The sequence below is a fragment of the Saccostrea echinata genome, unplaced genomic scaffold (assembly GCF_033153115.1).
Source record: "Saccostrea echinata isolate AGI-Se365-2 ecotype Australia unplaced genomic scaffold, CSIRO_AGI_Sech_v1 ptg000022l, whole genome shotgun sequence".
NCBI lineage: Eukaryota > Metazoa > Mollusca > Bivalvia > Ostreida > Ostreidae > Saccostrea > Saccostrea echinata.
In genome coordinates, this window is record NW_026889771.1 from 16,298,568 (window position 1) to 16,324,588 (window position 26,021).

Consider the following 26,021-nt stretch of genomic DNA (forward strand, 5'->3'; position numbering starts at 1 on the left):
ACCTCATATAAAAAAGAGAAAACTCAATACAAGATGACAAAATAATGGAAAAAGAGGGGAAATTACAGCCTAAAAAAGGTCTTTCGCAGGGCGCTCGCTTAGTGATCAGGAGGCTCGGATTCGATTCTCGTTCGCCGCGCCGCGTCAAACCTACGACATAAACATAGGTAGCAACTGTTCCTTCGCTAAGCGCTCGGCACTTTGAAGTGAAAGTTGCGGGTCTTTCGGATTAGACCTTAAAAACCGAGGTACCGTGTCACGGTAGGCGTTGGCACGATAAAGAACCTTCACTGATCAATGACCCTGAGTTTCGAGTATAGGTCTAATTTTGAAGCCCTTCACCGACATACGGTGACATCTCTATATGAGTGAAATTCCCGAATGGGACTCTAAACAATATACAATCATTGAATCAATCTTGGTACTGTGAACCCTACACCGTGACATCTAGACACTATAGAACCGATCCTGTCTGTAGCACATTAAACATATTTTTTCCTTGATACAGAATATTTATTGAAACAGTGGTCTATTTTATATAACTAGATGAACATTTATCAAAATTTCCAAGGTTGATTGATTGTATGTTGTTTTACGTCCCTTTCGAGAATTTTTTTACACATAAAGAGACGTCACCATATAACGGTGAATGGCTTCAAATTTAGACCTTTACTCGGCACTTAGGGCCATTGAGCAGAATATTGCGCCAATCGTGAATTTCACTTCTTAGCAAAGAAACAGTCACTACCTATGTTTACGTCTTAGGTTTGACGCGACACGGCGAACGAGATTCGAACCCGGGCAGGGCCAAATGAAAGCATACTTACATGCAATTATTCCCAAGTTTTGTGGATTCAGCCCACACACGTAATTTGATTTAGGATTGGGCTAAAATCGGGAAAAACATCCAAGAGAAAGAAGTACTCTGACAGGGATGAAAACTAAAACACTGTTTATACGTTGTAAACAAGAAGTACAGATGATGGATTGGTAAGTGGTGCAGATTTCATAAACAATTTTTTTTAGAAAGTGAGATATGAAAATCACTGAAGTTTGCAGCATACTAGGAGCATTATTATTTTATTTTTGGAGAAATAAAATAGCAGTACATGACAACCTCACAAAATATAAGCAGTCAAAACTCAACAATTTCTTCAGATCAGGCATATCAATCTTTGGATTAAATACCAATATACAAAAATCAAATTGTGTCATGTCTAGGATTTTCCGAATATTATACAGATCATATCTTGGTGGCACACTACTATGGTGGTACACTACTTCGCAGTCATTATTTTCTTGGACTTTATATCGTCTAAAATACTATATGGTGAACAATTAATAAGTTCATTGCAGACAGAAGGGTGATTTATCGTTTGTAATAAGGGTATAAACTCCTGTTTTATTTCGATTCCTGTCCGCATGATATCCCATTATGGCACATCCACGAGTACCACATGTGTCACACCCGGAATGTCCCAAAAGTTCCAGAGTGCATGGGTTCGACCGGAAATGACATGGTCCGTTGATAGACTCTGTAAACAGTCTTAGGACTCGTAAGTGATTGCATATAACCAGGTGCATAAAATCTGAAAATAATGTTTTAAAAAATTAGATTAGAAATCTATTTAATTAATTTTGTAAAAACAGGTAGTTTTTTTGTTAACATTTTGGACGTTGTCTTCGTGGGAAAAAAAACATGTCTTGCTGAATATGACAAATTTCTTAAGGATCACTTTCATTACATGTTTCAAACTAAATAATTGGCAACTTGAGCCACCTCGCCAAAATACCCTTTCTAACAATTACATGTATTTATAAAGTAAAAATTAATATTTCGCAAAAAATACACATTGCACTGTATATATAAATGTTTGCCATTGATATAACAAATTTTAGTTCTAATAGATTAGATGATTGCCACTGATATGACAATTGATATTTTAATATATTTGAGGAAGACGAAGTTAATTCCTTTGTTGAAAAAATAAAACTCTTCCTTTGACCCATCCTGAACTATGACTTGAAGAAACTGAAATTTATCAACCTGATGATGCTTTCGATTTAATAGTTCCCGATAAAATCTTGAAAGTTTTTATGTATTTTTAAGGATTACACTCTTAACTTCAATGTTATCCAGAGCTCCAGATGATTTTTTACCTCAAAGTGTATTTACTCCCTGATTTTGAAATCAATGCAGATTTTGCTTTTCAGCAAAATAATCAAAGAGTATTATGTTAATCAATTGCTCTTTTGACATCTAATGTTGGACAGTGATCAGAAATGGCAGCGGGAATGTTCGAGTAACCGCCGTATTACGTTTTCAACAAGATTTTTAGCTTGTTATCGATATAAGTGTTTTTGAAAGAGGAATGTATTTAAGAAATGTTAGTTTCTGCATTTATCAATTAGGTTAATGAAATTTTAAAAATTTTGTCAGCTTTTAGTTATAACTGAGAAACATTTCGGGTTTTTTTATTCACGAGAAAGACCATACAATAGGCAAAGTTACCACGGACACGCTGAACTCCATTTAAGACTAGGCCTATATCGATCGTAGCAAGAGTTACCGAGACCTTTGGCCAAATAAAATTAATCTTTAGATTCTAATCCCCACCTGTCCCTCTCAAAATATCCAGCCCCGTTGTTTTCCGTGTTGTTTGTTTGTTTGTCTTTTTAATCAGAAATATATTCTAGGTTTTGCTATATAAATTGTTGGCATCGATAGAGGTAAAAGTTTTAGAGTTACTCCCCGTTTGCATTAAAAGTCGCGTGGTGCTATTTATAGCACAAGAGCATGTGAAACGCAAAAAAGCAATATTTTCATACAATTAATAAAAGTTGTCGGCGGACTATAGATGATATTGTTGCTACAGAAAATGGTTAATATACAAGAACTGTTTAATAAACAGTGATAAAGAATAAATTACACACAACGCGTGTTCAATTTTGCCCAATTTTGACAATATCACCTGTACGTGTCAAAAACGAAAATTTGGATGTTATATGAAAAGTGGGAATCTGTGATATTTTCAGACAAAGTACGAGTATTTAATATTCAAATCTTTCTCTCGAACTGGAAATCGGTCTAGGTTATTCCAAATACGCTTAATCAAAATTTCCTTTTGATAAAAATTCAAACAGCTGACTTCAATTCACATAATGAGTTAAAATCCCATCCATTGTACGCAGTACTTTCATAGTGTAATGCTTATTTATGATTGCTAATGCGTAAATGTACGCCCTGTTTTAAATTTTAATGCGTATTTTGAAAAATTCAATGCATATTTCTGCAAATACGCACCTTATCTGGAGCTCTGAGTTATCATTTAAACAGTTACAAATCTACAGCACATAAGTTATTGATTTAATTAATAATACCGCCTTTGATTTGAAGAGAAGATATTTAGCATCTGCTCCAATATTCTCCTTTGTTAAATGTGTTACCCTTATGTGGATGCATCATGTCCAAAGGACATGCTTTTTATGTTGAAACTTGAATTTACTCTTAATTAAGAATATATTTTAAGTTTCATCTTTTGGGACCTAGTTTTCAGACTTTTAAAGACCCACAATCACTTTTTCTTCTAAAAACCCACCCTCTTTTTAAAGTCCCATCTGTACCATGTTTGGTTTACGAGGAAAAAATGTGAAAATTACAGAATGGTTGAAACTTCCTTAAGAAATTCCTACCTGTATTTCCAGAGAAGAATAATTTGAAGTGATCTTGGACGGAATTCGCACACCCTGGTTGATTATTTCCGTGGTTTGGGTAAAAATCAATGTCTCCCAATCGCTGTTTGGTCCCAAATCCAGGTTGTAAATCTTGAAAATGAAACAAAAGTTACACAAAAGGCTTAAGTTTTGCACCTGATACAGATACATGTATATTCGTCACTTAACAAATTACATAAGCCTGAAACTCATACCTGTATTTATAAGGGAATCTGAATCCGTGTGTATAACGTCTACAAAATCTGCATCGGAAGAATCCAGGCGGACTAGGGAATCTGCTCCCTCGAAAGCAGGGCCAGCTGGATCTAATCCTGTAAGTATGATTTCATTTTTTAATTATTTCCTTTCAATCATTTCAACCTCACACTTACCTCTACTCAAACTGAGTTCATACCGTAAAATTATTATGTTTGTCACTGTGACTTGTTTAAGATAAAGAGTCACAGAATCTTATTTGTTTCATTAGATTAAGAAATGACATTAAACGACAACGGTGACCTGCTAACAATGAATATAGAATACCCCAACACATAAATTTTCCAGATCCATTATTTTCTGTAGAAGAATAGAAATAATTCCATTGTCGTTGGAATAATTTTGCTCGAAAACATACGTCTCAGTCTTGAGACATGTTGGAAAAGAAAACCCTCGCCCATTAGGGGGGGGGGGACCACAATTTTTTGAATTTGCTTGTTCAATTTGTGCAATAAAATTCAATAATTTGAAATAATCATTTTTTTTTTTGTGCTAAGATACATGTTTTCTTATCTTTGTGCGATATTTATGTGGCATTCGACACACACTTTGTAATTAGATAACGATGAAATGCATGTTTTACTTATCCTTTAAGTAATGTGCATTCCTTTGACCCGCTTAAAACAGAATCAAATGATAAACCATTTGGGGAATATTGTTTTTTATTTAGCTGATTATCAGATTTGAAAGTCTTTATAGAATAAGAAGAAACAACTTTCTTTTAATTCTTTTAAATGAAAATTATGCCTGTTTTGTTCTTACTAGTAATCAAATTATATACTTCACATTCCTATAACTAATGTGCTCAAACTGTTTCTTAAATATTTATAGTTAATAAAATTTGATGTGCGTTACATGTATCTTAGAGATGTTAGATTTTAATTGCTTTGGTTTCCAACTATAGTTCATCAACGCACGTATAAACTTATTGTATAAATTAAGCTTTCTAACCGCATTCATTTCGATTGGGGTAAACAAAAGACAGCATGAAGCACGTAATTCATATTGAAAAACAGCATGAAGTACGTAATTCATATTGCGATTTTTTAAAATAGCTATGCACTTTCATGTTTCAAATGATATATTTGTTTTACTTCTGCAGAGGCAGATTTGGCACTATAAATTAATTATAAGAATACGTGATTAACTAAATTTAAGCCTAGCTTTCTTGATCGTAAACAATACTGATTATATTTGTTATATCTAGACACAGAATCATGACTGTTTACCTTGTGTATCGTCCATAGGCCAGGTCATGTATTTACCAGAATGTGTGTGGCTTGTCCCAAGATAGTCATGTTGTTATAATTTATTTGTTAAAACAAAGTATATCAGGAAGGACAGGATCCATTGATATTTTCAAGCAAATTTGTACAGTTATTGTGAGGGAAAACAACTGAAGGGAAAATACCGAATACCATTCAGGATTTAGGGTGATCACCCAGAAAAAAAATAAATACATTTGAAAATACTGATGTTCTATGCAACTGACATTAACAGCAACTTCACAATGAAATAGAGTTGTATAAATGTACGGAGAAAAAAGCTGAAAGACTGGTTTAATGCATACATGTAAAAATTCTCCTCAAATTGGATTCAATAAAACAAGTATTTTTATTGGGAGGGGGGATTAATATGAAAAACTTGGAAGTATCCTGACGGGTAACAATGTGATTTAATCAGGCCAAGTAATGACCTGCATGTATGACCATCGGAAAACTTCCCACAAAAATGATGAAGTTCTTTGTTCTGTGCATTAACATGCATTCTCTGTAAGCACCAAAAAAATTACTATAGGGCTTGGAAACGACATCTCTCCGATTTTGATGAAATTTGCACCACAGGTGCATCTTGGCACAAAACTAGCAAATATGGTGTTAGAAGTTTCACACGTGCACCCGGTTGCCATGGAGACGGATCCATTGAATTTGGCCATGTTTGGCCCTTTTTGACCAAATGAAAACATGAAAATTGAGGAAATGTAAATGAATTTTTATCTTTACGTAGTAAACTCAAACATAAATCATTGTATCATAAGAAAACATCAACTTTTAAGGTATACAGGGCATATAATCGGTTATTCCAGAATTATTCCCACTCTAAGAAAAAGGTCCTGTAAAATGACCTAGTTTCTGAAAATGTGTAAAATGGGAAATTTGGTATTTTTTGAGAACTTTAAGGTTAAATAAAAAAAATTGTCTATGGAAAATTTTCAAATCTTATGTGTGTTTTCATACTTCAGAATTAGGAGTGTCACCTCATGAAAAAATTGGAGTGGGATCTCAATACTATTTTTAGTAACATGTATCTATAAATAGACATATTTCAGAAAAATCTAAAAAATCAAATTTGGGCAGAGTTTAAGATGCCATTGTTAGGTATTTAAGAAATATACTGTAAAAGTCAATATGTTAATGACAGAAACTGGACACCAATAACTACTATGCATATTATTTGAAGGGAGTTCCGTTTTCTATTTATAGCTTCAAATGCCGTAAAATAGACATGTCTCATAATATGTGTAAAAATGACTATTTTCTATCATTTAGAAGCTCCACTAAAACATAAGTGATAAACATACTGCTCTCACCAATATTTCATCAATTAGAACAAGGGATAATACAATAACTCACACATTATTGAGGATAGGCTCTCATTTCTATAAATAGTACAAATGTCTAAAAATAGACACATGGGAAATTAATGACGAAATGTAGATTTTTGCACTATTTCTCACATTAGAGATGAACAATTTGCATACTCACTGTCATTAACTGTAACTGACATAATGTGACTGACAAGTACAGGAGAGCATTAACTGAAATGCAGAATAATAAGCAGAGGTTTCCATTTCTATTTATAGTAACAATTGTTTTAAAATAGACATTCTACAAATTATCAAGAAAATGTAGAATTTTGCACTATTTTCTCACATTAGGGATGGACAATTTGCAGACAAACTGCTATTAACTGTTAATAACATAAGGGGAACAACAAGTACAAGAAAGCATTAACTGAAATGCAGAATAATAAGCGGAGGTTTCCATTTCTATTTATAGTAACAAACGTTTTATAACTATTGAAAAAATGTAGAATTTTGCACTGTTTCTCACATTAGGGATGGACAATTTGCAGACTAACTGCTATTTACTGTTATTGACATCAGGTGACCGACAAGTACAAGAGAGCATTAACTGAAATGCAGAATAATCAGTGGGGGTTTCAATTTCTATTTATAGCAACACATGTGTAAAAATAGACAAATTGCAAAAAATCAAGGGAATATAGATTTTCGCACACTAGGAATGGACATTTTGCCGATTAACTTTTACTAACTGTTATTGACAAAAGGTGAATGACAAGAACAGGAAAGCATTTACTGAAATGCACAATAATCAGCGGAGGTTTCGATTTCTATTTATAGCAACATACGTGTATGTCTAAAAATAGACATATTGGAAATAATCAAGGAAATATAGATTTTTGCCCTATTTCTAACATAAGGAATGCTCAATTTGCAGACTTACTATTATTAATGTAATGACTGACAAGAACAAGAGAGCATTAGCTGAAATGCAAAATAATCTGCGGAGATTATTTCCATTTCTATTTATAACACCAAATACTTAAAAATACATATGTCTCAGCATATGAGAAAAAATGAAATTTTCCCCCAATTACAACCTTCACAAAAATATTTAAAATAACATTGCTCTCTAAAATATGCCATCTTCAAGTACATGTGGTCATACAACACTTCACACATTAATGAGCATGGGGTCTCCATTTTTTATTAGGTCACCTGAGTCACTCAGGTGACCTATTGCTATCCGTTCTCGTCCGTCGGCGTGCGTCGTGCGTTAACATTTGAACATTTTTAGCTTCTTCTCTGAAATCGCTTAACCAATTTCAACCAAATTTGGCATATAGCATCTATCGGTGAAGGGGAACAAAAATTGTGAAATTCATGGTCCCTGCCCCCCTGGGGCCTGAGGGGTGGGGCTAAAACCACCAAAAATAATGCAATCTTTAAAAATCTTCTTCTTTACTCCTGGACATCAAGCAGTCAAACTGTTGGCATCATTGTAATAAGCATTGAGCCCTCTACCAAAATTGTGAAATTCATGGCCCCATGGTCAGGGGTTCTGGCCCCAGGGTGGGGCTATATAGATCATATAGTGAAAGTGCCTTATTTCTTTGAAAATCTTCTTCTCTGCTCCTGGGTATTAAATAAGGTAACTAAGTACATAGTTATGATGAGCAAGAGTGCCTCTTCCCAAATTGTGAAATTCATGGCCCCAGGGTCAGGGGTTCTGGTGTTAGGGTGGGGCTCTATTGATTATATAGTGAAAATGCATTGATTCTTTGAAAATCTTCTTCTCTGCTACTGGAGATTATGTAAACAAACTAAGTACATAGTTATGATGAGCAAGAGTGCTTCTTCCAAAATTGTGAAATTCATGGCCCCAGGGTCAGGGGTTCTGGCCCCAGGGTGGGGCTATATAGATCATATTGTGAAAGTGCATTATTTCTTTGAAAATCTTCTTCTCTGCTCCTGGGTATTAAATAAAGTAACTAAGTATATAGTTATGATGAGCAAGAGTGCCTCTTCCAAAATTGTGAAATTCATGGCCCCAGGGTCAGGGGTTCTGGTGTTAGGGTGGGGCTCTATTGATTATATAGTGAAAATGCATTGATTCTTTGAAAATCTTCTTCTCTGCTACTGGAGATTATGTAAACAAACTAAGTACATAGTTATGATGAGCAAGAGTGCTTCTTCCAAAATTGTGAAATTCATGGCCCCAGGGTCAGGGGTTCTGGTGTTAGGGCGGGGCTCTATCGACTATATAGTGAAAATGCATTAATTCTTTGAAAATCTTCTCCTCTGCTCCTGGGCATTAAGGTGAGAAACTAAGTACATAGTTATGATGAGGAGGTGGGTCCCTTCCAGAATTGTGAAAGCCATGGCCCCTGGGTCAGGCGTTCTGGTGTTAGGGCAGGGCTCTATTGATTATATAGTGAAAATGCATTAATTCTTTGAAAATCTTCTTCTCTGCTCCTGGGTATTAAATAAAGTAACTAAGTACATAGTTATGATGAGCAAGAGTGCCTCAACCAAAATTGTGAATTTCATGGCCCCAGGGTCAGGGGTTCTGGTGTTAGGGTGAGGCTCTATTGATTATATAGTGAAAATGCATTGATTCTTTGAAAATCTTCTTCTCTGCTACTGGAGATTATGTAAACAAACTAAGTGCATGGTTATGATGCATAAGGATGCCTTTTTAAAAATTGTGAATTTCATGGCCCCAGGGTCAGGGGGTCCGGTGTTAGGGTGGGGCTCTATTGATCATATAGTGAAAATGCATTGATTCTATGAAAATCTTCTTCTTTGCTACTGGAGATTATTTAAACAAACTAAGTGCATGATTATGATAGGCAAGGATGCCTCTTCCAAAATTTTTAAATACATGGCCTCAGTTTTTGGGGTTCTTGAGGAGGGGGGGGGGAGGGGGGCTCTATTGATTATATAGTGAAAATGCATTAATTCTATTAATTAATCATTAACTAATCCTGTCTGCTCCTTAGTGTTGAGCTAATAAATAAATTGCTTAGCTATGATGAAGATGGGAGCTTCGAACAGAATTTTTAAATCTTGTGGTCCTATGGTCAGGGGTTCTGGCATAACGAGGAAGGGGGGGAGGGCTTTTGATAATATAGTGGAAAAGTGTTAATTCTTTGAAGTCCATAGTTATGATGATGAGGGTAACTCTTCCAAATTTGTAAATTTCTTGACCTTTGGTCTTGGGTTCTGGTGTTAGGGTAAGGCTTTGTTGAATCTGTATTGAAAATGCATTGTACCTTTGAAATTCTTCTCTGCTTCTGGGCATATCGAAAGCAAACTGAGTAAAAGTTTAAATGATATAAGTAAGCGTATTTCTACCAGATTTTTGAACATCTGGACAATTTGTCTAAGCATTCTGGTCCTGGACAGGCTCTATTAATTTGTATTCTACTGAGAGAAGTTATTCCCCTTTTCCATTCACCTTTGATAATTAATCACTGTAAATAATGTATTTGAAAGATTAATAGAATAAGATAATTATGCAAGAATGTTTATCGTATAATTCAAAAAGTACTTTCTTAGTTTTAATAATCAGGCAGACCTGTAAGTAATAGATAAATAAAAATGAGACAAAAATAACTTATCTTATTAAAAGTTCTTCAAAGACCATAAGAGAGGTCAATGCTAGAGGTCTTAACATGGGTTTAAAAATAGTACAGAAGCACTAATAGTTTGTTAATAGTCTGCTTGGTGATAATATTAAGTGGGGGACAGATTAGAACTTAAGTGAATACTAGACTAATTATTTTGTTGATCCTGATCTTCCTACTTCTCTTGCTTTAGAGCAACAAAGCTTCATCTGTCAGTGTATTTAACTTCTAAATTGTTGTATTATACTCAGGTGACCGTTAAGGACCTTGGGCCTCTTGTTACAGTAACAATAAACTAAAAATATATGTAATGTATATATAGGTACTCCCATGGTTTGTGCTTGAATATGATTTTTATCCAACCAGTTGTGTGTTTTTTTTACTCCCGAGCCTTGGCGAGGGGATAAAAAACTCACAACGAGTTGGATAAAATTCATATCCAACCACAAATCATGGAAGATTCTTTTTATCCTATGTTTTATACATCACAATCAATGTTTTACACTGTTTTTATATAGGAATCTACTTCATTTTACTTCTCCACTCTCACGCTAAAACCCATTGTGACATCATATCTGTGGGATATCAAAAAAAAAAAATATATCCAATGAGTGATATCCACGGGATAAAGGGGTAAACATGTGAAAGATCACCTATTTTTCGTGGGGTAATTTTTTCGTGGTTTGAAGAAAAAATTAGTTGGTAAAGGGGATTTTCTTTGTGAATGAAGAAAAGCTTTTATATTGTTTAAAAGTTGTTATATATTTGAATTTTACATTTCGTGGAGGACATATATTTGTGGGTCTCTCTATGCCATAAAACACCCACAAAATTTAATGATTTTACAGTATCTCAAATAATTTAGAAAATGTAGGTTCTTGCACTATTTCAAACGTAAGAAGTGGAAAATTAGCAGATTTTCTGTCATAATCATATTGTGACTTACAAGAACTAGTCAATATTAATTGCAATAAACATCAACAAAAACATACCCCTCAGCATATAAGGAACCAGAAGTCTCTGACGAGACTGTAGCTCTACTGGTATTTATTTAACAAAGGAAGAGAAAAGTAGCTAGGCAGTAGCACTTGGACTTGACAGTAAATAAAAAAAATATCCTTATTTAGCCTCTTTTTGTGTCAAAATTGCAGTTGGTCAAAAACTGTAATAGGAGTAGCCTTTGAAAAAATTGACCAAAATTTCCTTTTTTTTTGGTTACCATGACAACACTGTTATCTAAAACTAAAATCTGATGTACAGGATTATGTGTCTTAGTGCAGTCTTCTTGGAATCAGATCAAAGCTGTAGAAGAAGCTTCCTGATAGAATTTGACAGGAATTTTTAATTTTAGTCACCATAGCAATGCCATTCATCAAAACCAAAAACTGATAAGCAGAGTGATGTATCTCAGTGTAGTCTACTTGTATATAATTTAATTTTGGTTTTTACTCGTCATTTGATTGGATAAAAAACTAGTTTATACCATATAACCTGTGTTGCCTAGGTCACACTGACTTAAGTCAAAAACGTATCGAACCGCTTGATGTTACATTTTAATTATGTACAATTTGAAGGAGAAATTGTTATTTTTTCACACTTAGTGCCCGCTGAAATATGGCTGAAATAATGTCGCCTTGGCATTAAACAGTAGTCAATCAATCAATTACACTTGGTGATGAAAATTACATAATAAGGAATGAATTTAATAGCTACCTAGTTTTAAAAGTAAGTCCCAATAAAGCTAAAAATGACAATTTTACATCAATTAGAAAATTCGTAGAAATTTTTTTTTACAGTTCTACCAATCTCCACTATATTTCACACATTATTGAGAATGGGTTCTCCATTCTTTTTATAGAAACATGTCTAAAATAGACATATTGTGATATTTTGAAAGATGAACATGCTCAGTATTTTAGACATTATCTGACAAAGTTTGATGATGCTAACCCAATTAGTACCCGAAATATTTAATTAGATATAAATTGAAAAGTAGGTCATTGTGACCTACTTTTCAGTTGACGTTTTTCGAGGACCCAAGATGCATCAACTTACAAAGTTTTATGATCATAGGCCTTAAAATGTCCAAATTATGCCTCTAAAACGCTTTGAAATCGAATGCCTGCAAAGTTCAAAAAGTAGGTCACTGTGACCTCCTTTTTAATAAATATGTTTTATGGCCCCAAGATGCATCATCTTGCAAAATTTAATGATTCTAAACCTCTCAGTATTCTAATTAATGACCTTAATTGTTTTGAAAGAGATTAGCCATAAAATTCAAAAAGTAGGTCAAGGTGACCTACTTTTTAGTCAACATACTTCGAGGACCCAAGATACATCAACTGACAAAGTTTAATGATCATAGGCCTTAAATTGTTTAAAATATGCCTCTAAATCATTTTGAAAAAGAATGGCCGCAAAATTTAAAAAGTAGGTCATCGTGACCTACTTTTGAGTCAACATGATATGAGGTCCTCAGATGCATCAACTGACAAGATTTGATGATCCACGTCCGTATAGTAAGCAAAATATCAACATTTTAATATAATGTAATTTTTGGTCAACTTTGAAGTGACCTTGAGACCATGCCCTTTGCCCCAGGGTGATTCCCCGTGCAAATTTTAATTAACTACATATTCTCATCCTTTTGTGTAAGTTTGATAATAATCTGCCCAGTGGTTCTTGAGAAGAAGATTTTTTAGCAATCAGTACTTTTGTTTCTATTTTCCTAATTATCTCCCCTTGTTTAAGGGTCACAACCCTAGTTTTAGTAAAAATGGGAGCTGTTGGGCCAAGGATACCCTGTAACAAATTTGACAATAATTGGCAAAGGGGTTCTTGAGTTATGGCCCATATTCTATAAAGTTTACGCACACCGCACAAATGGCCATAGCATTAGCTCTTTGAGCCTTTGGCTCAGAAGAGCTAAAAATGGAAACCTCCACCGATTATTCTACTTTTCAGTTAATGCTGTGTTTTTCTTGTCGAATACATAACCTTTATAACAATAAGTCTGCAGATTTCCCATCCCTCATGTGAGAAATAGTGCAAAATTCTACATTTCCTCTATGATATGATTTTTAAAACATTTGTTACTATAAATAGAAATGGAAACCTCCACTGAATGTACTGTATTTCAGTTAATGCTGCCCTGCTCTTGTCAGTAGCCTTATGTCAACAACCAGTAAATAACAGTTAGTCTGCAAATTGTCCATCCCTAATGTGAGAAACAGTGCAAAATTCTACATTTCTTTAATAATTTGCAGTATGTCTATTTTTAAACATTTGTTACTATAAATAGAAATGGAAACCTCCGCTTATTATTCTGCATTTCAGTTAATGCTTTCTTGTACTTGTTGTTCCCCTTATGTTATTAAAAGTTAATTAAATAGCAGTTTGTCTGCAAATTGTCCATCCCCAATGTGAGAAAATAGTGCAAAATTCTACATTTTCTTGATAATTTGCAGAATGTCTATTTTTAAACAATTGTTACTATAAATAGAAATGGAAACCTCTGCTTATTATTCTGCATTTCAGTTAATGCTCTCCTGTACTTGTCAGTCACATTATGTCAGTTACAGTTAATGACAGTGAGTATGCAAATTGTTCATCTCTAATGTGAGAAATAGTGCAAAAATCTACATTTCGTCATTAATTTCCCATGTGTCTATTTTTAGACATTTGTACTATTTATAGAAATGAGAGCCTATCCTCAATAATGTGTGAGTTATTGTATTATCCCTTGTTCTAATTGATGAAATATTGGTGAGAGCAGTATGTTTATCACTTATGTTTTAGTGGAGCTTCTAAATGATAGAAAATAGTCATTTTTACACATATTATGAGACATGTCTATTTTACGGCATTTGAAGCTATAAATAGAAAACGGAACTCCCTTCAAATAATATGCATAGTAGTTATTGGTGTCCAGTTTCTGTCATTAACATATTGACTTTTACAGTATATTTCTTAAATACCTAACAATGGCATCTTAAACTCTGCCCAAATTTGATTTTTTAGATTTTTCTGAAATATGTCTATTTATAGATACATGTTACTAAAAATAGTATTGAGATCCCACTCCAATTTTTTCATGAGGTGACACTCTTAATTCTGAAGTATGAAAACACACATAAGATTTGAAAATTTTCCATAGACAATTTTTTTTATTTAACCTTAAAGTTCTCAAAAAATACCAAATTTCCCATTTTACACATTTTCAGAAACTAGGTCATTTTACAGGACCTTTTTCTTAGAGTGGGAATAATTCTGGAATAACCGATTATATGCCCTGTATACCTTAAAAGTTGATGTTTTCTTATGATACAATGATTTATGTTTGAGTTTACTACATAAAGATAAAAATGCATTTACATTTCCTCAATTTTCATGTTTTTATTTGGTCAAAAAGGGCCAAACATGGCCAAATTCAATGGATCCGTCTCCATGGCAACCGGGTGCACGTGTGAAACTTCTAACACCATATTTACTAGTTTTGTGCCAAGCTGCACCTGTGGTGCAAATTTCATCAAAATCGGAGAGATGTCGTTTCCAAGATTTTTTGGTGCTTACAGAGAATGCATGTTAAAATGTAAAAGAGAGATACACATGTACCACAAATCTATAAAGTTAAAAGTTACATGCAATTTGCTTGAAAATTGTAATTGGAGGTGACATTTTGTAATATATGACATTTACCCGTTATTCGTGCTATTCCAGGGACCCTTTCTCCAATATATCCTGCTATATGTGCTCCAAGACTATGCCCTATGATGTGGATCATTGATGGCGCTATATTATAAGTGTAGTTAAGTTTCTCAACCATTAAAGCTGCAATGACGCCCACAAGACGAGTGTTGGCGGCCGCCTGGAGGTAGTTTAGCGTCATTGCGCCTCGCTTCCAGTCAACTACTACCACGTTCACGTCTGCCTGTAGCAAATTAAACAAGATGTTTATTGAGTTGTTTTTTTTTCTGTTAACACAAACCGTCATTATTGGATATAATACATGTATTTGAAAATGGTATAATATCTGAAACCTCTTAATCATGAATGCTGAACTTTACACTACGCCGATTCCATAGCGTAAATAGATGTGTATTTATGATGACTGCCTGTTGAGTTTTATTTTTGGGGTCCCATTGTAGATTAAGGTTTAAAAAGAAGTGAATTTATCTAAATCTCTTTATTATCAGAATTTGTATCGTGCTGTGCCGCTGGGCATTAATTGAATATATAAATATATTGAGAGTAAATCTAAGTTGTATATCTACAATTATCTCCTTGATGTGTGGAAGAAATTATTTTCTGTTCTCTTAATACAGTTAATAAAAGGTAACAAATATACACTGATCTGAGGATATCGCCTCATCTACATGCTAAAACCTAATCATTTTCAAACGTATCGAAATTCTCCTGACGTCAAATACATTTCAAAGCTGAAACTGATAACGGTGTGGTTTTAATGCAATAAACGCGTCATATGGCAAAAAGAGAGAACATTTCTTTGCAATAAATCATGTCATTTTTTATCGTATAAAATTTAAGGATGATTATCAATTTTCTGATGGTAGACTAGATTATATTTCAAAAGGTCACAAAAAGATAGTAATGAGTAAAACATACCCAACAAAAATCTGTTATTTGATAAAGGAAATTTTCCATGTTTTATTATTTACAAGGGCATCTTAGAATTAATAAATTAAGGGGGAAAAAAAGAAAAACTCGTCACATTACTTGAACTGATTCGAAGTACTCGTACACGTATATACTAGACAATATTTGAAAGATGATTATTTTTTCCTAATAAATAAAATTAGAGGAGAAATCGAACATTTTGTGGATATTGACATGTTGCGCTTTATTTCTTACAAAGAATGTCATGAATGCCTTGAAACTTGGCTAGACTTTGGTAATCACCATCAACTCAATGCTGGAATGAGGATCAGCACAGAAATCAGTTCGCAGTCAACTACCAGGTTAATTATGTTATGTCAGGATTTCCTAAAAATCACCACAATTTACAAAATTTCTTTCGTTTACTGTCCTTTTTTTTTTTTTTTTTTTTTTTTTTTTTTTGTAAAAGATGATAATGTGCCTCATTCAAAGGTGCAGAGAATTCTATATTTTAAAGTATATAAAGTTATTAAACTAGGATAAACAGTCATCTTTTTACACATATTTAAACCTACATTTTAAAGATTACACTGTATAAAAGTGTAAAAATTATATATATGGATCTAGGGGAAAAAATCGTCAATCGAATAGTTTATTAATTTATGCATCAACAAGAGGCACTTTTCATTTGTCATCTTAATGTTGAAAAAGATAAAGAAATCGAGTCATAATTAATATACAACACGAAATAGACCGACTCAGGATAACAGTTTATATTTTTTCATTTATTTATTTATATTAACTTTCTGTAGAAGCAGATACTGATAACAACAGCTTTGACACAATCAAACCAACAGTTATATTATGAACCACGTAAAACAGGTTTTCTGTTTTCGTGTATCTATTATTTATTTTATCTCATTGTGTTTCCCTATATGTCAAGATGTGAAAATATTTGGTTTATATGTGCATGCAAGATGTACTTATTAATTTAAATAATTATTTAATATTAATTATTTAATTTATAACAAATAAACGATAACAATTTTTATAGCTCAGATTTTTGCATGGTGATATTTTTTTCCTTCAAATCAATCAAACCCATGTTAAAAAATGTACAGAAAAAAAATTAAGGATGCAGTAGAAATATATATATATATATATAAATATATATATATATATATATATATATATATATATATATATATATATATATATATATATATATATATATATAATAAAACTAACTATACTTAAGGTTCATCGACCCTCTGATAAGGGAGATATTTGTGATAAATGTCTACTATTCCTTTATAAAATTGTCAAACGATCATTTCTATCAAGATTAACCCCCCAAGTCATTATTATTTTTATTTTAATAATAACTTACATCACAAGCCTAAGAACAAATTTTTTACGAGTGAACAGATGGATGTTGAATCTTAAAGGTGATTTACTTACATTCTTGATTATTTCCCTTGTCATTCTCTTCACCCAGTCTTTTCGTCCCCGATCAACATAACCGTGAATGATTACTTTGGTCAGTTTTGGAGTGTCTAAGTACACTTCTTTCCTTCCACATCTCTTTATCTTTTTTGCTTTTCGTGGGTTTTTCCTCGTATACAGCAGAAAACGAACTCCTAAAGACTGTGGAGTTTGTGGTAAAATTCCTTTGGTGTTAGTAAAAGGTGCCTCTGTGCTAAAACAACCGTATTTCTTGTAACAAACTTCAGTCGGCGTAGCAGACTTGAATAATGTTAGAAGCCCCCATGCATCTGCAAATAAAACGTTTTTATTAACAAATAATAAAGAAATATGCATTTGAATGGATATTTGTCTTGATTACATAAATTCCAATTATGAAAAAAACCTAAGTTACATGTTCTTACCGCCCCTTTGTAGCTGGGTACAGAAAAGGACTACTACTGAAATCCCGACACTAAAGCTGATGGCCATGTTCAGAAGTGAAAACTAATCCGCTGAATTTCCGGACAGTAAGACGGAAATGTATGATACTTTTAAAGTTTACACAGCTCCTTTGAATGACTAATGAGTAGTAGTGGATAAAACGTTAAATATTGATACACGCTATACTTGTCATTATTAGAGCGCAGGCGTACTCGACATCCAAGGATTGTCAAATTTTGAAAGATCACTTGCAGACTTGGGATTTGCAGATGTGAAGCCTTTTTTTATTGCAAGTTGTAAGTTTTTGTGAAACATTAAATAAACTGCAGGATATATGTATATTATCTTGTAAGATTCTTGAATGAAATGAGATTGTTTAGAAATGCCACAATCTCAAACAATCGAATCAGTCTGCACTTCCATGTTTTCTCTTTCTCTTAACCACCAGATGCTGATGTTTTCCTATCATCCTAATTCAATAAGGTTTCAACTCTGTGGGTTTTTTTACGACTGAGAGAGGGGTACACTGACACTGATGCAGCGGCACGGAATGAACATCAGGTTAATTATTACTAGCAGGAATTCTGTTGCGATAATCGGAAAGCTATAAGCACGATCATAAAGTATATGTATATATGCAGTCTGTTACCTATATAGAAGATCTAATATATAACACGTCAGCACAAACGTCACATTCTGTCGTCTGATTCTCTAAAACTTTGGACGACTACAGGCACACACCCTTGCCATGGAAGTTTTACTCTTCCTTGGACACCGTTCTAATTAGTCGAATGTACAAGTAACTGTCAGCTTCAATGATGGCGGAGTATAAGAAGCTGCACACACCCCACTTACTGATGTCTGGGATATGTATAGCAGTCTGGAATTGGACACACTAGTTTGGTAGACGGAGAAATGATCGCGATCATTGTAAATCGTAATTTATACACACTGTAAATAAAAGTAAAACAAAATATATCAAGTTTTTGCAATGAAATAAGATTTGTTCTTAATTTTTGAAAATGTTTTTCATGAAAAACAAAAACATTCTTAAAAATAAAACAATTAAATATTAAATACTTGTATCATCTAAAATATTTTCATCTCTGCCAAGATTCTTCATAGAATAATTACATGTAAATACAAACAAGATCCATGTTAAAATCCTTCTTTAATATGGTGCTTCTAGCCGCGGTGATTTATTTGCAAGGGCAATTAGCTACAAATCTGCTAGCTTTAAAACAAACGAATTTTTTTAAAAAAAAAAAAAAAAAAAAAAAGGAAAAGTTTTATCGATTAACTTAAGACCCTTAGTGAAATTTACTCTTTTATTTTGCTTCTGTATGATATATTAAATACTAGTATTAAAAAAACAAATATTTTTTTCACAAACAATAAACAAATATCTGTATACGTAGGTTTTCTAAGATTCTTTAAAGTTTTCTAGGGTTCTCTGTTTAGTAGTTCAGATATTTAAGGATACTTGTAATGTCCCTGGCTTTCGCATAGAATTTTTCAAGAACTTTTTAAGAACTCTTGTGAAGGTGTAAAGGTACTAAATGCTATATTCTGGTACTCTTTACCCATTTAATTTTAAATATTGATACAAATTAAGACACAGATATAACCTACCTGCACTTTTATATTTTATTTTAGTTACTTCCTGTTGTATCTATTGTTAAACTGTCTCAGTCACTTGATTGTTTCTGTGATATAATTTATTTTGCATGAAAAAGCTCAAAAACGATGTTGACACTTTTTCTTGGGGGTGAGGGTGGGGTATTGTTCGTAGAACTTGACGTGGTGCGTCCTCGCACGACATGGACAACTGTTATTAGTATCTATCTCATCTTTGCCCTTTCCACCACAGCTGTGGTCCGTATCGATCTATTGACTTTATGTCCCCTGAACATAGAATTCAACAAATCCACCACTTTTCTTTTTTGCTGTAGAGATGATTAATTCCTCCCGTTGAAGGAAGTGTACTTATTTCTTGTTTATAAAACACTTCATTGGTTTTTACAGACTAAAGAATTCTACAAAGGAGATCACTCTCAAATATTTCAGCCGAGAAAGATTACTCTAATTAGTAAACAAACCTAGTTCGATTTTGCAGATATTTGATATGTCGGTACCATTTGCTGATATAAATAAGCTGCTGAAGTTTCTTTGAAATTAATATTACCAAAGCAGAGTTATGACTCTTTAAAATGATGTGCTGGAACAACTTAGATCTGATGATGAAATAAGCATCAGACACACACTACTCATATACGTTACAGTTGCTCTCTTTCCTTATATTTTGATATTATCTGACTGAGCTACCGTGACCGGTAGGACAAAATAAAAGAAAGTAACTAAAAAACAGTTCACATACTTTCAATGATTCCACACAGGAAATATACATGTAGCCGTCCCGGTATCTAAGTCGGTATAGCGCTCGCTCCGTGATCGGAAGATCGTGTGTTTGAATCACGGCCGCGACTGACGGTAGCAATTGTTCCTTCGCCAAGGGCTCGGCACTTTGAAGTGAAAATTGCGGGTCTTTCGGATGAGACCTTATAAACCGAGGCCTCGTGTCACGGTAAGTCTTGGCACGATAAAGAACCCTCATTGCTCAATGGCCCCGAGTGCCGAGTAAAGGTCTAAATTTGAAGTCCTTCACCGGTATGGGGTGACCTCTCTATATGAGTGAAAAATTCTCGAACGGGACGTAAAACAACAATCAATCACACAAGAAAATGAGTTTGTAAGGTTTTATTCGGTTTGCATGTATCGAAAATTGACCCAAGAATGACGCCTTGGGTTGGAGGCGGCGATTTTCCACTTTTCATAATGGCGCCGGTTCTGACGTTTTCCTTGCACGTCATATATTAAAATCGTAAAAAGCCTGGAAAACGTCAGATATTTCGGACTTACATAGGCAGGGACTGTTCTTTCGCCAAGCGCCCGGCACAAGAAGTGAAAGTCACGGGTCTTTTGCATGAGACCTTAAAAACCGAGGCTCCGTGTCTCGGTAGGCGTCGGCACGATAAAGAACCCTCACTGCTCAATGGCCCCGAGTGCCGAGTATAGGTCTAAGTTTGAAATCCTTCACCGGCATTAGGTGACGTCTCTGTATGAGTGAAAACTTGAATGAGATGTTAAACAACATACAATCAATCACTCATACTTTATATAAGTTACTTTAGAGTTGTAACTGTTGATAGCTGTTTCATGTTTTCTGAATACTCCGTTGTCTCTGCTTATGGTGAAAGCTGACTTCTGACTGGCTACTGTCCTGAAATTTTAAAATCAGAAATGTCACCCACTGCATGCAAGTGATCATACCACATTAGCTGAAAATGAGCCATTGAAAAAAAATCAATGTTTAAAAAAACTTTTAAATTTAATTCATAATCAAATAATTGTTAATTAACTATATCCATATAAGTCACGTAACCAAAGTTGTGAGGAATCATGCATGTCTCTCCCACTAAAAATATTTTGAAGGAATTTCACATAAATTTCTAATTTTAGTAGCCATGACAACAATGTTCATCGAAATCAAATACCGATATATAAAACTATGCCTTGTGTATCAAGTTATTTTGAAACTGAACCAAAATTGTGAGAGCTAAAACTTGTAAATGTGCAGATATGACGTGTGCAATATTCTTGCACATGAAAATCAGGAAAACCCGAATAATGAAGTGATTTAGTCTTACGTTGGGACTTTCAAATACAATTTAACACAACTGCTCAGAAGAGAACTGATCTTGAATTACTTTTTGATTCTGAATGTACGAATTCAATGATTGAGTGTACATATATTGTTTAACGTCCCATTCGAGAATTTTTCACTCATATAGAGACGTTACCATATACCGGTGAAGGGCTTCAAATTTAGATCTTTACTCGGCACTTAGGGCCATTGAGCAGTGAGGGTTCTTTATCGTGCCAACGCCTACCATGACCTCGGTTTTTAAGGTCTCATCAGGAACACCCGTTTCTTTGACTTCTAGTGCCGCCGTCACGGTAGCTCTGTCGGTAGAGCGTTCTCCGTGATCGGAAGGTCGTGTGTTCAAATCACGGCCTGGACTGACCTTAGTCGATAAAAAAGAAGTGGCAACTGTTCCTTCCCTAAGCGCTCGGCACTTTGAAGTGAAAGTTGCGGGTCTTTCGGATAAGACCTTATAAACCAAGGCCCCATGTCACGGTAGGCGTTGGCACGATAAAGAACCCTCACTGCTCAATGGCTTTTCAATCAGCTATTCTGGCCCAGTGGTTCTTGAGAAGAAGATTTTTAAAGATTTTTACTACAAATTTTACTGTTCACGGTAGCTCAGTCGGTAGAGCGCTCGCTTCGTGATCTGGAGATCGTGAGTTCGAATCTCGGCCGCGACTGACCCAAGTCGATAAAAAATGGGTAGCAACTGTTCCATCGCCATGCGCTCGGCACTCTGAAGTGAAAGTCGCGGGTCCTTCGGATGAGACCTTAAAAACCGAGGCTCCGTGTCACGGTAGGCGTTGGCACGATAAAGATCCCTCACTGCTCAATGGCCTTGAGTGCCGAGTAAAGGTCAAAATTTGAAGCCCTTCACCAGTATATGGTGACGTCTTCATATGAGTGAAAAATTCTCGAATGGGACGTTAGACAACATACGATCAATCCGTGGAAATTGTTTATGCTTTACCTCGAGTGCTACCTCTCGCTATATCTTTACCAGCAACTTTAAAAAACCTCGTTACACGGCTTGAATTCATCAGCATTGATATCTTCAGAGGTCTTCTTTAAAAATATTTTTGAAGCCCGAATCTCATGGCTATTAAAGATTTTTTTTTGTAATAGTCAGTACCGCAGAACTCATTTTTGCATAAAACTTCCTTAGTTTTTCAGACATCTCCAAACTTAAAAAAATTTCCATATCCTCGAAGTTAACTCTATGCCTTTCGATAAGGTGGTCCAGAAAGAGCTTCAGGCCAGTTTTAACAACCTTTTGGGTATTCTTGCTGTCTTTAAATTCTAGGAGTGATTTAATATTTTCATCATCAAACGATTCATACCTGCTTAAAGACGATATTGTTTTTCTAACTCTCTACAGTTGGAACTCTTCAATGTTGAAGGAATTGTCAACCTATCAAATTACAGGAAATCAAAGTTGGCGTCCAAACTTTGATGAGAATTTTTCGAGGAGTGAGTGGCAGAAACTTAATCCCGGGTTATAGCTTTGCTATGCGTAAAAAATTTCAGACTATAAAGTATAGTTTTATTTACCTTTTTTACTTTATATACGAATGAAATATGGAGATAAGAACAGTACTCAAGCTCAATTTAAAAAATTTAGACAATACAAATCGGGAGCAGGGCAAACACGGACCTCCAAAACATTAGAGTTGGAATCAGGTGCCATGGAGGAGTGAGCATCCCCTGCCGACCGGTCACACCCGCCGTGTGCTATTTGTCATGATCAGAAAAATGCGTAGACAATTCAGTGTGTAAATAATGGCCTAACAATAAGTATGAAAAACGTAAGTCAGCATTTTACTTATTGATAGATTGTATTTTGAAAAAGTCTTTTTCTAGTAAAATATCCAAATATGAAACAGATGTGTCAGACTCTAAATGTCGAGTTGAAGGCCACAGCAAGTGTTTTCTTCTTCTCAATAATGAAATCTTCTTATCTTTCATTGGCATGACATCCATTTACTAGATTAATGAAGATCTATTCAAAGAACCCAACACAATTGGGGGTAATTGTCGCAGTTTTCTCAAATATTTCGCATATGTTGCACTTGTAAATGGATGAACAATTTGCATTGTTTCTCACAGCTGTTTTACGACTGCAGTACACATTTTCAAACATATAATTAGAGGTGTATTTTCCCCCACTGATTTATTTGAGGGTACTGTTACATTGTAATTAGGGATGGTAATTTCTTACCGGTTACTCGGTCGGGACGATGGTAATCGATTAGAATATCAATAATGGGTTAGTCGAAATAAAATAAAACGAGTAAATTTATTCACAATTTCCTTCATATTTAATTTTTAAAAAAACTGTAAACGTTGATAAGATAGCGTTTTCACATATATTTATACTAATTTGGAGGTAATTAAGGCTCTCCAGATTGAGATCGTGGGGTAATTGGTCAGTTTATGAAATATTAACTTTAAAACACACCTTGTCGTTATCTTTCTCTCTACAGGTATATCATATGGTAACGTCTCTACATGAATGAAAAATTCTCGAACAGGGCGTTAAACACCATAAATCAACCTCTTTGTCTCGCATACTCATTAATTATTTTGTGTATTTATAGATTTTAAGCAAGCATTTGATAGATTTTGGTGGGATGTTCTCTGGTGTAAACTTTTTAGAAGTAGAGTTAATGGTAAATACATTGCTTCTATAAAAACATAAATTCAAAATACACAGATAAACACGCTGTGTTTCGCCTTTTTCAGTTGAAATGTTGGTGTATAACAAGGAAAAAATTTACGACCATTGGCATTCTTATTTTCATTTTATGTAAATGATCTGGAACTCTTTGAATTAAAGAAATTTTGTAGGACTATCTGATACATATATTAGTTCATGTAAAGAGGATGAGTTGTTTTTGTACATGAAATTGTTTACTAGTATCTGATTTGACCTTAATGATACCTTAATTCTTGCAGAAACTGCTAATGATCTTTAAAACAAGTATTAAATATATTTTACGAATATTGTAAAAATTTAGAATTTTTCACTCTTATAGAAACGTCAATGAATGAAGGGCTTCAAATTTAGACCTATTCTATATGTAAGCATTAAGGGTCGTTTAGCAGTGAGGGTTTTTATCGTGCCAACGCCTACGTACATGTACCATGACACAAGACCTCGGTTTTTAAGGTCTCATCCGAAAAACCCGCAACTTTCACTTTTAGTGGCGGTCGCTTTTCTCCCGATCAGAAAGCTTTAATTGATTGTATGTTGTTTTACGTCCCATTTAAGAATTTTTCACTCATATAGGGACGTCACCATATACTGGTGAAGGGCTCAAATTTTGACCTTTACTCGGCACTCAGGGCCATTGAGCAGTGAGGGATCTTTATCGTGCCAACGTCTGCCATGACACGGTGCCTCGGTTTTTAAGGTCTCATCCGAAGGACCCGCAACTTTCACTTCAATGTGCCGAGCGCATGGCGAAGGAACAGTTGCTACCCATTTTTATCGACTTAGGTCAGTCGCGGCCGAGATTCGAACTCACGACCTCCCGATCACGGAGCGAGCGGACATTTCTGTTGATTATTTTATAAATTGTGTTTTGTCAAAACGTGCAAAAGAGAGAAGTTAATAATTTCTTCATCAATGGATATATACAAACATTAAAACTCCAATGACCAATCAATAGATTTATCCGCAAAATGCTACCGCTCAATGCGTAAAAGTGAGCCCCCGCACAAGATAAACATGACGATTACTATGACAACTTCGACAATCACGAAGAGTTATTGCTCCTGTAAGGCTGGGTATGTAAATTAAGGATAAGAAATAAAAATCAGTACAATGGACGTTTTATGTATCACAGACACGGGGGTAGGGGGAGGCTTTTGCTGTAAATGTATGAATATTTTCATATGTATTTCTTCCATAATTTTTCACAGTATGGTAGAGCCTTTCCATCTTTTGAACCCATATAATTTTTATATATTAAAATGACAATGCATATGTCCACCTCGTTCACAATTTTTTTTTAAACTGCCCCACCCCCATAACTAGTTTAAATAAAGAAGCATGAACATGTAGAGTTTGAGATTTAAATAACACATGCTTACAAAGTACTATTGTATATATTTTCTCTTACTTCAGAATAAGTGGTACTTGCTCCCATGTAGTTGATGTGCTGTACACCATTGTACATTACAAAAACATGGGCTTGACAGAAGTGCCATCTGCACTGGCATGCACTAGTATGCCACAGCAATGGCACAAACCTAGAGGTCCTAAGATAGTTCCTGAACCTGTTGCAGCTATAGTATTTGCCAAACCAATAAATTTTGAATTTACCGGGTGGCAGTAAATACAAAATTGTAAATTTTGTATTTACTGCCACCCGGTAAATTCAAAATTTACAACATGACAGTAATATACTTAATCAGAAAACTTTCAGTTCAGAAGCTACCACCTATGGAAAATATCATGAAAATGTTGCCAAACAAAACTGATGGAGAAGCATCAAAATATTCACATTCAAGACTGTGGTTTAGTTATAAAAATCCCAAAAGATTGTTGTTTCATGAAAGACATGTTTGACAAACTTGCTGACTT

The 26,021-nt window shown here is 34.4% G+C and overlaps 2 protein-coding genes across 2 annotated transcripts in view; one reads left to right on the top strand and one right to left on the bottom strand.

Moving 5' to 3' along the window:
• Window positions 1-26,021, top strand: part of LOC133190548 (adhesion G protein-coupled receptor L1-like) — a 185,637-nt gene that overhangs the window by 70,738 nt on the left and 88,878 nt on the right. The gene's annotated exons all lie outside the window — the stretch shown is intronic.
• LOC133190546 (inactive pancreatic lipase-related protein 1-like) lies at window positions 1,064-18,374 on the bottom strand. Its single transcript, XM_061326232.1, has 6 exons — window positions 17,709-18,374; window positions 17,281-17,594; window positions 14,902-15,133; window positions 3,930-4,046; window positions 3,694-3,825; window positions 1,064-1,589 (listed from the first exon to the last, which is right to left on the bottom strand). The coding sequence occupies exons 1-6, from the start codon at window positions 17,773-17,775 to the stop codon at window positions 1,348-1,350; spliced, it is 1,104 nt and encodes a 367-aa protein (XP_061182216.1). The 5' UTR covers window positions 17,776-18,374; the 3' UTR covers window positions 1,064-1,347.

What these genes read in the sequence shown, in the direction of transcription:
- LOC133190546 (XM_061326232.1), bottom strand. Translation starts at nt 17,775, where the DNA reads ATGGCCATCAGCTTTAGTGTCGGGATTTCAGTAGTAGTCCTTTTCTGT. An exon ending in TACCCAGCTACAAAGGGGCG is followed by an intron (nt 17,595 to 17,708) that starts GTAAGAACATGT and finishes TTTTATTTGCAG; the next exon opens with ATGCATGGGGGCTTCTAACA. An exon ending in CAAGGGAAATAATCAAGAAT is followed by an intron (nt 15,134 to 17,280) that starts GTAAGTAAATCA and finishes AATTTGCTACAG; the next exon opens with GCAGACGTGAACGTGGTAGT.